Source organism: Gallus gallus, chromosome 18, assembly GCF_016699485.2.
Source record: "Gallus gallus isolate bGalGal1 chromosome 18, bGalGal1.mat.broiler.GRCg7b, whole genome shotgun sequence".
Classification (NCBI taxonomy): domain Eukaryota; kingdom Metazoa; phylum Chordata; class Aves; order Galliformes; family Phasianidae; genus Gallus; species Gallus gallus.
Window position 1 is genome coordinate 7,505,557 of NC_052549.1, and position 11,755 is coordinate 7,517,311.

The window sequence follows — 11,755 nt, forward strand, 5'->3', positions numbered from 1 at the left end:
CTCCTCCCCCACACCCACCTGCAAGTGTCTTAAGGGCTGTGCTGCTGTGCTGGGACAAAGAACGTCTTGCTGCAACAGGAAAATGCACAAATGCTCCCAAGTTCCTCTCTCGACACCTGCATTTCTACACATGCTTCCTGCCAGCTGCAAAATAAATATTTGTCTTGTGGTTAATTGTCATCATTTCCACATAAGAAGTGCAGGCAGGGATGAAGACTGACTTAAAGGAAATTAAATATTTTTAAAAAAAGAAGAAGAAAGTTGTGAGGAAATGTTTCGGTGTTGCAGCACACCAGGCTTGTTGCCTCCAGAGATGGGAGAACTGATAAGAAATAAGACAAGATGCACAGTAGCTGTTTAAGACATTCACTGCATTTCTAGTTCCTTTTTCACATGGGCAGGGCCTGGAGTTCTTCCAAAGGCATTTCCTATACATATACACAGACAACATTACCGTTGTATACGTTAGGAACACAGGGAGCAGCAGAGCAACCAAGACACTGCTCTGCTGAATGTAAGCTCTGACCTGGGGACTTTAACAATTCTGGGCTGCCTATGAATTTGCAACTAATATTTCCTCATGTCCAGACTCTCAGTTCTGACCATTGGGCCTCAAGCCGAAAACGATATCAAAGAAAGAAGAATCAAAGGACAGACTCATGGAGAGGTAAAAGCAATGGCTTTTTCACCTATACTAATAGAACTGACCAAAACTGATTCTATGAAAACAAAATACTAGTTTATGCCATGGAACAATAGCTAAAGATTCACTATGCCCAGAGGCACAGGATGATGAATTATGAACACCTACTTGCTGAAAGTTTAAAATAGTAGCTTTGTATTAGTGATTAGATGATCAAATTAGCGATGAATCTGTTGTACAGTGACATTGACCCCAAGTTTGTGATGAGATCTGTACCTTTTAGTGTGAGATCTTACTTCCTCATAGGTTAATATATGATGTTTTCTTAATGAGCCAGTTCTCCAGCAATACTTCTTATCATCCTAAAAGTCCCATGAATTAAGTACTATATTTTTTTTGTCATTTTTTTTTAGTATGGGAGTGCTGACAAAAAATGGTAACCACATCCTCCCTTAGCCTCAGTCACATGCTACCAGAGGATCTCTTGCATTCTCTCCAGCAAATGTGTGACTCTGAGATATGAATTGGTGATCTCATTCTTTTGTAAGAACAATACTAAAAAAAATGTATAATAATATTTCTTGTATACTACATGGAAGCACAGTTCTATTACACAGCTCTCAAACATGAAAAAGTTGATTACATTAGCTACATCTAAGAACAACTCTCCATTAACATCCGGTCATACTGCAAACTGCTCTTCCTCTCTCTTTTCTTCTTTTTTATTTCTGTGCACAACTCTAAGATGACCATCATAGGCTGAACATAAATCTTTACGCAAATATCAGCAGCAAAGATCAGTGCTATTTCCATATTTAGGACTTCCTCAACCACTAGAGCCACTCCTATAAGATCTCTTTAGCGCAACTCCAACAGCCACCTTGTGCCAGCTTCATTTTGGGAAAAAAAAAATGTTTTATTTCATACTTCTGCTGTTTCCTTACTGTAAGCCAAGGGCATTCATTGCATATATTACAAATATTTCTAAATAAGAACCACCATTTCCTGTCTTAAAGTTTTCTTCCCTTCTTCTAGCTCAATCCACTCAGCAGATTCAGAATGCGACTGCAGACTACAGAGGTAGGTTCTTTTTTTTTCAGTTTTGGGACATGGGCTGAAATCAATAAAAAAAAGGGGAAGATATTTTAAGTGACAAGAGTCTTTGTGTAAGACTAAATCTTTTGCCCCTGGTGGCACTGAGATGTTTTGCAAGCTTCTATACAAAACTAACTTTATCTTTACTAATGTACACTTCTATGTACATTCAAAATTGCTTGAAGATAAAGATGGCTTTTCCCCCTCTAGAAGAGATGGAATTTATCTTAGTCTGATTTATTTCCAATTTATATAAAAAGACATGGCAAGTTCTTCTTAGATACGCATTAGTGTTATCTCATAAAAGCAAAATAATTTGATACAAAATCAAAGCTCCCATTGTTACTATTTGAAAGTCAGAGAAGACAAAAGTTCAGTCTTATGTGAGATTAACTCTGCCTGTTTACACGCGGTCACAGACAAAATGCTGTTTTCACTTTTAGGTGCACATGCTGCCTCTTTACTAGCATATGAATTACTTTCTCCTACAATCAACACCCCATAATGTTTCTCTTTTATTCTTCAATTATTTTAATTGTCGCTGTAGTTCAGAAGTTTTTCTTTGGTTCACCTAGACACATCTGTTGGCTTTGTGTGCATGTGCTCTCTTATACATGAAGGCATGCATTTTTCATCAAGTGTTTGAAACTCCACATTGATAACAAAAAACATGAAATTGTGGTGGCTGTTACTGGAAGTAGGAAACGTAGGAAAAAAATAAACATCTATTTCAATAGAATTAAGTATAGCCTAAACGTCAGCATGCTTTGGGAATAACCTGGGGGATTTGTGGATGACAGGTGAACTCACACACAAGTTTCTTCCTTCCAGAGATCCTTTCCAACCCCATGCTCACACCTCTTCATGGTACTTTGGAAGTAGTGATGAAGCAGGAAGTAAGCCTCTCCTGTCACTTGGACTCTGGATCTCCTCCTGTCAGATATACACTATTTAAAAACCGTCAGAAGCTATCTGCTTTAAATAGGACAGACTTGACTCCAGTTTTGTTTAACTTAACTATCAATTCTGCCAGTGATGTGGGTGAATACAAGTGCAAAGCTCAGAATGAAATCTCCAACAGTGAAAAATACAGCAGAAGTCTCAACTTTACACTTAAAGGTATGTCTTGCTGTATTAATTTTCAGCACATTTTACTTTATTGGATACAAGAAATTTTCCCACAACAAAGGCAGTGAGGCACTGGAACAGGTTGCCCAGAGAATGCCCCAGCATTGGAAATGTTAAAAGTCAGGTTGGATGGGGCTTTGGCAAACCTGATCTAGTAAAAATATACCTCCTTGATGATGGAGCTGCTGCGAACTGCTACAGTTCCCTCAGGAGCCAGCAGTGCTGTTCTGGTAGGTCCCACTGAATGATTCATCCTTTATAGGCATCTCTTTCTCTAATATTGCTGCTTAATTCAGAGTCTTGCTTTGGAGTTTGTCCTGTAATCAGCGCTGAAGTCTTTTCAGGTTCTTTTTGTTGCTGTGGTTTGTATTTTACAGAGCCAGTTTCCAAACCAGTGCTGAGCTCACCCAATTCTCAAGCAAAGAAAGGCCAAAACGTGACCTTGTCTTGTCTCTCGGAGAATGGCTCTCTCCCTATCACATACACATTCTTCAAAGACAGACAAAGCATCCAACCCCCGGTGAAGATGCAGAACAGGGAAGCAGCAGTGATTTCTGTACTTATCAAATCCTCCAATGACTTTGGAATGTATAAATGCAAAGCTGAAAACTGCTTTCACAATAAGACAAAATACAGCAACGGTTTCAATTTCACATTAGCAGGTATGCATGTATCACACACTATACTACTGCCAATAAACAACCAAGGACAGAATATAGTATGAATGCAACTACTTACCCAGAAACGTTATTCCTGCAATGTAATGCTTGAAGTATAATTATTTTAACAATAATTTTAAAAACTGAGTTACTTTTAAATTAATGCTAAAAGACAATAACATGCAGCCTAGATAGTGGTAGTAGAAGTGACTCTGAAGGATGAGTGTAAAAGACTCACTTTTAGAAGAGATCCCTGGTCCATGTCGCTCTGCCTTGTTTCCCTTTTCTCTCTGATTTCTATGAAAGAGAGGGTCATTGACAACAGCATCCTCCCCTCCTTCAGCTGTGGCTGTTGTGTGCAATTTGCACTCTGAGTATTTCTGTTAACCACAGCTAAACCAAAAGCTGAAAGAAATACAAAGTCGTGACTTTAGCTGGCAGAAAATACTTTGAATACAAAATAACATTTCCTTACATAATCACTTTTTTTTTTTTTTTCCAGAGGAGAGAAGCAATTCTCAACCCCTTATCATTTGCCTTGGACTGACCTTGCTACTGTTAGCAATAGGATTTGCTCTGGCAATTCCATTCTTCATAATTCCTTTATATAAAGCAAGTGAGTTATTTGAATGTCTGTTTCACTTTCTAGAGGTTCTGGTTTATGTCTTCAGTACGTTCTAGTGTGCAAACATGTTACGAGTTATAGTCTTGGCAGTTTAGGAGGTTGTTAGCTCTCCTTTTAACCAGACTGGGATAAAGACATTCAGTGTAAGACTTCTACTGACATTTTTCAATGGCAGGCATGAAATGAGAGAAGCAAAGAAATAGCTAAATTAAGACAAATACTGAAAGGAAATGGGTGTTCTTGTTTCTAGTAAAGAAATTCTATTAAAAATGCTTCTCTTAAGGAAAGATGTTGTTTTCATAATCAATACTAAAGTATTCAAAAATAACATGGAACTGTAAAACCACATCTAAGAAATTGATACACGCATGTGGTTGGCTTTTGTTTTGTTTTTGCAGAAAAATTTACACCTACTAGGTCCTCAACTGGCCATACTTCAAAAGAGAAAGTAGAAGAGTCAGAAGACTACGTCACATACGCAGAGATTGGCAAGTTCACGTCACTCTCCATATAGCCACAAAACTTAAATGCAGGAGTTTGGTTTAAGAATGTTCTTGTACTATGCACAGCTAGTATGGACCAGTTCCTTTGCACACTGCAGAAACAGCAGAAGGGAACAGCTGCTGAGTTATTAGTACTCCTACTGACCATGCCATGGCAGACCCAACTCAGCATCCACCTATTGGGCACTGTCTGCCATGCAGCCAAAACCACAGCTGGTTAAATGCACTAAAGTTCCATGCCAAAATCTACCATGAACAGAAATAAAATGGAGAACTGCATTTGGTAACTTACAGAGAGGATAGGAACAGCCATTACAGAGGAAAAGAAAAATAGAGGAGAATAAGTAAACCAGAAGTGCAGTGCCCATCAATTAAGAGCCAAAAACAGGCTACAAGCAAGTTGCAGCTTGTAAAAAAACAAGACATAGCTCCTGCATTCTGTTCAAAGTTCAACCATTTGTAACTGAGTTAACCACTGTTCATCTTTAATCCAGAGCCAATTCAACCAGAAGCATGCGTGAACCTCTCTGTTATTAGAAGAGATGAACAAGGTGAAAACCTTATTTTTTAGCAATGGAATATCTAATGTGCATAAATGTGTTTGGGGTGGGGGGGAAGATGAGGGTTGGAACAGCAGAGAGTAGAGGTGAATAGTAGCTGAAACTGCTAACTTACCATGGAAAATATATTAAGATAACTTTATCTGAACTAGAGGGGGAAAGATTCAACAGCTTAATTTTGGAACCATGCAGGAGATGTTATGAGCAACCAAGTTGCTGATGGTGTATTGATTCTTCTGCTGTGTATCTTTACTAAGAAAACAAAAAACAAACAAAAAAAAACTCATGAATTATTTTACTCTTTTCACAGAGAACAGAGCATGTGCTACCATCTATTCAGAGGTCCTGGTCGGAGAAGGAGCACAAGGTAACATGGCCTGTATAATTAACTCTATTACATATTTTTCAAGAATCTTTCAGTTCTCACATATTTATAAGTACCATCACATCTGCTCAGAGATAATCTTTAGATACTGACTGCCTGGCCTAAATTTATTTACCAGATCACACAGTTAGTTGTCTACCACTAAGAAAAATCCTTAAGCAATACTATGGTTATTAAAAAAAAAAAGCCTAACGGGTAGATTGGAATTACGAAGAAACAAATAGCAATCCTGCTAAATAAACAATAGTTTCTTGTCCTTTTGTTTATTTTTAATGGCCACAAGCACAGTGGAGTCACTGCCAGGATAAGAGTGAATCTCCCGTGCATCTAACCATTATGCCTGAAATAAAAACTGGACTGCATATGAGCACAAATTAATCAAAAGTCTTTAGTCATTACAAGAAATTATTTCAACTTTGTTGTCCTCCAAGGCACATGCTAGAAGATATCCATATCTGACTTTTGTATCTGCTGTTACCCATAGCAGTTTCTCAGTTTTCAGAGTGAAGTAAAACCAAAGAGAGAGAGATTAAAATTGAAGATGAGAAAGACACTATGGTTAGCCCTGCTGCAGAGGGACAAGTCTGTCTCTCTCTTTCAGGTAACCTGGAAGACATAGATTTGACAGAAAACTGATACGTTATTAAGTTTTAGCAGAACTCTTTGCAAAATGGCTAAATCTGTGACCCTTGAAATCATTTCAGGCACAGACATTTACAAAAGTTACTTTTATTAGATATATTTAAGTTTATACATTTTTAGCCGATGCTATATACTTAGTTAAAAAGTCTTTCAACCTAGAGATGTGCATCATTTCCTTCATGGTAGTGTCTCTGCTTCTCAGCTGGACCACTCCATTCTCCAGAGTAGAATCACTTATCAAGATCATGAAGAGAACACCCATCTCATCATACCTGCAATGAAAAGATCACATCCATTACTGCTTTTGATGTATGAAATTTTAGATAAGGTATGTATTGTAACCTGAACGTATTTATTTCGGCTACAACACACTAAGTTGTGTCAAGACACTCATTTTCTTATGAACATTGCTTGCTCTCCTGACTATGTTTCTTTAAAATTATTACATTACTGTAGTACATTAATTGTTATTTAATGACCTATTGTAAGAGTACTTTTATAGAAGTGATTATTCTGTTATTTAATAGCCAGACTTTGAAGGCTACTGTACATGAATCAATCATTGTATCTGTTTTTCATACGCATTTTCTCTGTGGAAAAAAAGTTATTCATCAATATGCTCAAGATCAATGGATATGAGTTCAAAACGTATTGCTGATCCACAAATCATGTAGGAAGAGTTCAACTGGAATACTGTTTTTTATTTGCTTAAATAATTCCTGCACATACATCATTTAGACTTGAGGAACTTCTAAGTTCAGAACTAGACATGGCGTGCCAGCTGAAGCAGCACTTGAGAACAGAACACAGAACTGGTCCAGATGCAAAAAAGAGGAAGACAGGACAGTTCTGCAAGTTTATGACTCATCTTAGGAAATCTACTTTCATAGGAGAGTCTCTAAAAGGGATCTCACAATTCAAACAACAACCCTGGAAAAAGTGTGAAAGGCCAATGTTTCATTCAATTCTTAAAATGAACAAGCATTGCTCCTTCTAATAAAAATCAACAGAACCTGAGTTTTTAGTTCAGAACATATGCCTTTATTTATGTGGGTACTGCACTCAGTAACTTCTTACTGAAAAAAGCACATTTTTGCTAGTTCAGAGAAAATCACCCTTCACCTTTGCACCTTAGCTTACTAAAAAATGTTTCTCCTTACTTTGTGTAAAGCTGCTCCAGAGATACTTGCGTGGTTTCAAGATAACCGGGCCATACAGCAATTCTATTTTCTGATAGTTCATTGAACAATCCTTGGCAAACCTGTGTTTATTTAAGAAAAAAAGTAAAAAGAACTATTTTGAGGATCTAGAAATGAACCAAACTCTATTATTTGCAATATTAGCATTCCCAGTTGGTGTAAATTCACTGGCTGAAATGATCTCATAGTGGAAAGCTGTTTGGCAATTAAATCTCAACTTTTATTTAAAAGACACATCAGTTTCCTCCCTTCTGTGGTGACTGGCCTAATGATTGGCTTGAAGAAAAAAAAACAACCTTAAAATCTGAAGATGCAATCCACAAGTTAAGATAACTACGAAAGATTAAGAACCTGAGAGGGATTTTGTTATTTATTTTACTTATTGTTTTCATGAAACAAATTCGAACTTACTAACAGTACTAAAAAGTGTGTTAAAGCAAAGACAGCATCTGCTTCCCCACTGTACTCCTTCAGCCGCGACTCACAAGCTCACTGTGGAGGAAGCATTATGAAATACGTGCAAACATGAATCTCAGAACTGAAATAGCAGTGTGACTTTCACCAACATAAACAGTGCCTTTCAACTGAAAGCCACATGCGAAGTTAGCACCATGCATTAAAATGTGTTCTCACAACATACCTGTCGCAGCTCTGTTGTTGGACCCTTCCCTACATCCAAAGCCACTTTGATAGGTGTTAAACAAGGATGAAGTTTAAGTACCTAATAATTTCACAAAAAGCAAGCGATTACTAAGCGTGGTTAGTATGAACGTTCAAACAGAACTACAAAATATTATAAAGTCATTAGAAAACTTTTCACTGAAATGAAGCAGCTTTGCTACTAAAGGTTCTAAATACACAGAATTGTTCTTACAGCTCAAAATCCTGAACTAGAAAAAAGCAAGCCATATTTCAGATACGCGATACATATGCCAGCTAGGTAAGCACAATGTAAGTTACCATTCTGGCTGAGTCCCAGAAGAGATGAAGATCTGTTAGCAGAGCTCTAGTGGGACTGGAGAGATCAAAGAGCCCACTAGACACCCACTACCCAGCCTACTGCCTATTCTTAAAGACAAACACCTGTTTGATTAGCAAGCATTGTGTGAATGCTAGCACTCTAACTCCAGAAAACCACAGTAAAAGTAGGATTAATGATGTTCGTTGCAGGAAAATGCCTCACTGCTATCTGTAATCCAGCTTTTCTGCTCTTCTCAGAAACCCCCGAACTCTGCTGGAAGAGACAGTTTCCGCCAGCATTTTCTCTCCCTCTCAAAGCAACTGCATTCCAATTCCCCTCAATTACACTACTTACATGGCAAAAGCTTACTACTCGTGGGAGAGAAGGTATGAAAGAAAAAGTGATCTCTGAATGAGAGAAAAAATGTTTATGTGGGTAAAAAGGACTACAGAAGTAGTCCCATGTGCCCAGTCTATTGCTCGTAGTGAAAACTGTTCTGCCTGCACCCCTTGGGGAAGGGAACAAGGGACAGAGACATGGAAGAAAGGTGACTGAATTTATCACCTTCTCTATGGATTATTAGGTTTGCACTCAACACAGCACTCTCAAACAACAAAAGCACTTTGCTGCTTGCTTTCACAGACACAATGATCTCTGCTGACCTACGATGTGATTTTTGCCATTCAGGCCCCATACTTAAGCACATCCCTTCCCTCCATCACCCATTCTCCCTTTCACTAGTTACCTTTCTCTGTGAATTTTTCTTTGTTGTCAGTGGATTCTCAGCCAGCTGGAGAGAATCAAAGAGATAAGCTAATGCTCCTTGGTCCAGATTTCCACTCACAGACAGAACATGAGGAATAACACTCTTCCTTCCATCTCGGCCCTGATGAGGAAAAAATAAATAAATCATAAAAGCCACCAACCAACCATGATGGGGTGGATACCTGCAAGACTGCTTCAGAGGGTCTTTTTTTTTATTTTACATGTATAAAGAGGCACTGAGCTCAAGTATCCTTATATTCAGACATATCTTACAATCAGCTGCATTTTAAAGTTACTGGCAACCTTAACATGTAACAGTAACTCAATTAGTTTGTAACAAAGAGAAGAACAGTACTGCTCACTGCTAATTTCCAAGAAATAGCTTCATGCATAAACAATGTAGCATCATTATTCTGTCTTCTTCTGAAAATAACACCTGCCAATGAAGGTCCGATAGCAGCATATCAATTTCACCATAAAAGAAAAATGGTCACACAATAAACAATTGGATCAGCAAATAAAACGTTTCTCTCATCTTTATCGTAAAAGATTCTCAATACAGTGAGGTGATGCTTACCAGTAATTTCGATCTATCCCCTGGGTACATCTGTAACAGTTCAGTGTCACCAAGGTTTTTCAATGTTTCTACTGTTTCCGTCCCCCAAGGAAACTCATAATGCAAATTAAATCCCCGTCTTCCTTCTTCATCCTGAAAGTCACTGCTGCTGAAATTGGATGGGCCCACCGCAAACTGAAAATCAAAGATACAGGAGGTGTTCTACTATTGTGAATGCTGTATTAACTACAAAAAGCACATCTGTGATGTCAACAGAAGCTGTTGGTTCACAGCAATTTTATCTTTTTTTTCATAAATTGAAACGCAAATCACTTCCTTTGTTTCACAACACTTTTATCTCTAAACCTTTGCCTTTCTGCAAGTGCATCACAAACCACTTCATGGCTTTGTCATGATCTTAAGTTTCTTGCAAGAAATGTATGTATTTCAGTTACAAGAACTGACAACGTATCAAAAAATCTATCAGGGTGCCCATTTCCCCTCTCTGAAAAAACAAAGGAGCTGGCCAAAACTGGCCACATGCACACCACTGTTACCTTTCTCCACCATTGCAGTCTCTGACGGAACCAATAATCGAGCCACTGTCCTGCAGTTCTGGGAGAGCTAAACCACGTAAGTAACGATGTCGTCCTTTCGCCTATTCTTTAAACAATAGCAAGGTCAGCAAGTTAACTCCTTCAAAAACAACAGGAAAGAAGCAAGAAATGGTTTTCAAGAGTAATCCAGCTTGAAACAACTATGCACACTTTGTTTAGGTATGAAAGGGGATTTATCACTCTTTATTAGCTACCTTCTAAGCTTTTCATTGTGTTGTTCACTTCCTGGAATAGAGTGAAAACATACTCCAACTTCAGCAAGGCCACAGGGCAGTCTCTTGTTCACAAATTCTAAGCAGCTGACATACTGTGCCAAAGCACCTGCCAGAAGACAAATAATTGCAGCAGCCACAAGGTATTTTAACTACAGCAGAAGTGATCACAGTACATTAGTTTATCCACAAGAGAAAATGAAGGCAGTAATGATGATTTAAGACCCCACTGCTACATACTGCTTATACTTATAGCATCAAGCTATATTTTGTGTTCTGTGGACACGAGCTCAGCAGCTCACAGGCTGTACCTGTGGCTACTGTGACTTCAGCGGCCTACCCCCTCATTGCAGGGCAAAGTGTAAAGCGCACGCTGACATTGCTGCTCGGCTCCTCGACAGGGCCGCGTACAGACGGCAGCAATGAGACCCTCCCAGCGCATTGCCACAAACAGAGAACGCGCTCCTCTGAAGGCAGCTGGGAACGGCTCGGGCATCCCGAGCTCTCCGGAGCTCCGCCTCGCCCCCGCGCTGACGTGGCTGTGCCGAGGGACGTACCGGGCAGCAGGCTCTCGCGAAGCACTCCTGCGCTGCCCAGCGCTTCTTGCAGAGCCGCACCGCCGGGCTCCCGGCTGCAGCCCCCGCTCTGGAGAGCTTCGCGCAGCGTTTCCGAGTGCAGCAGCCGCAGAGCGCCCTGAGTCTGCGGGGCGCCAGCGGAGGGGCAGCCGTGCAGCGGGGAATCCACCGCGAACACCTGTTCCCGGCGGGCCAACACCGCGTCCCACCACAGCGCCGCCAGGTTGCCGCGCAGCGCCACGCCCAGCGGCCCGAAGCGGAGTTGCGCGCTCTGGGCCCGCGGCTCCGGGTCGCCCCGCAAGAAATGCCGCCTCCGGCACACCTCCAGCAGCAGCTCCTCCTGCCCGCTCGCCGCCTCGTCGCCGGCCGCCGCGTAGGGCCGTGCCGGAGGCCCAGCCTCCAGCCCCTGGGCGGCGAACGGCCGCCGCCTGAGGCGAACCGGGCTGCGCAGACGGCACCCCTGGCGGCAGCCCAGCGCCATCTTCCCCACCGCCCTCACGGCTGAGGGGACTGAGGGGGGCGCCGCGAGCACCGCGCACGCGCCACCTGCCGCGCGCGCAGGAAACGGGGGTGGCGCGCGGCCCTGCACGCGGCCGAGGGGGCTGGGGAGGCGCGCATGCGCGCTGTCTC

General features: G+C 40.9%; 2 protein-coding genes across 10 annotated transcripts; one reads left to right on the plus strand and one right to left on the minus strand.

Moving 5' to 3' along the window:
• Nucleotides 1-440: 440 nt before the first annotated feature.
• Nucleotides 441-9,688, plus strand: MILR1 (mast cell immunoglobulin like receptor 1). Of its 9 annotated transcripts, XR_006931752.1 has the most exons (11): nucleotides 441-514; nucleotides 589-667; nucleotides 1,679-1,723; nucleotides 2,570-2,857; nucleotides 3,244-3,528; nucleotides 4,028-4,141; nucleotides 4,549-4,638; nucleotides 5,148-5,204; nucleotides 5,524-5,580; nucleotides 6,443-6,568; nucleotides 6,845-7,257. XR_006931752.1 is itself a non-coding variant. In XM_004946186.5 (9 exons), the coding sequence occupies exons 1-9, from the start codon at nucleotides 556-558 to the stop codon at nucleotides 6,466-6,468; spliced, it is 1,074 nt and encodes a 357-aa protein (XP_004946243.2). In that variant the 5' UTR covers nucleotides 441-555; the 3' UTR covers nucleotides 6,469-7,257. The 9 variants fall into 9 exon arrangements, 4 of the variants coding, with proteins under 4 accessions (XP_004946243.2, XP_015135406.2, XP_004946242.3 ...); XR_005840709.2 differs by lacking the exon at nucleotides 6,845-7,257 and adding an exon at nucleotides 8,610-9,688 and having other exon boundaries at nucleotides 441-667; XR_003071157.3 differs by lacking the exon at nucleotides 6,845-7,257 and adding an exon at nucleotides 8,658-9,688 and having other exon boundaries at nucleotides 441-667.
• On the minus strand, nucleotides 6,312-11,622 carry POLG2 (DNA polymerase gamma 2, accessory subunit). Its single transcript, XM_415670.8, has 8 exons — nucleotides 11,108-11,622; nucleotides 10,533-10,659; nucleotides 10,279-10,384; nucleotides 9,743-9,916; nucleotides 9,146-9,286; nucleotides 8,080-8,160; nucleotides 7,401-7,501; nucleotides 6,312-6,512 (listed from the first exon to the last, which is right to left on the minus strand). The coding sequence occupies exons 1-8, from the start codon at nucleotides 11,604-11,606 to the stop codon at nucleotides 6,347-6,349; spliced, it is 1,395 nt and encodes a 464-aa protein (XP_415670.2). The 5' UTR covers nucleotides 11,607-11,622; the 3' UTR covers nucleotides 6,312-6,346.
• Between the last annotated feature and the right edge of the window lie 133 nt (nucleotides 11,623-11,755).

Excerpts from the sequence above, each read along its gene's own strand:
- POLG2 (XM_415670.8), bottom strand. The coding sequence starts at position 11,606 with ATGGCGCTGGGCTGCCGCCAGGGGTGCCGTCTGCGCAGCCCGGTTCGC. Across the intron at positions 9,917-10,278 it reads GACTGCAATGGTGGAGAAAG|TTTGCGGTGGGCCCATCCAA; the intron begins GTAACAGTGGTG and ends TTTGATTTTCAG. Across the intron at positions 6,513-7,400 it reads CTGGAGCAGCTTTACACAAA|GTATGATGAGATGGGTGTTC; the intron begins GTAAGGAGAAAC and ends TTTTCATTGCAG.
- MILR1 (XM_004946186.5), top strand. The coding sequence starts at position 556 with ATGAATTTGCAACTAATATTTCCTCATGTCCAGACTCTCAGTTCTGAC. Across the intron at positions 3,529-4,027 it reads TTTCAATTTCACATTAGCAG|AGGAGAGAAGCAATTCTCAA; the intron begins GTATGCATGTAT and ends TTTTTTTTCCAG. Across the intron at positions 5,581-6,442 it reads GGTCGGAGAAGGAGCACAAG|CTGGACCACTCCATTCTCCA; the intron begins GTAACATGGCCT and ends TCTGCTTCTCAG.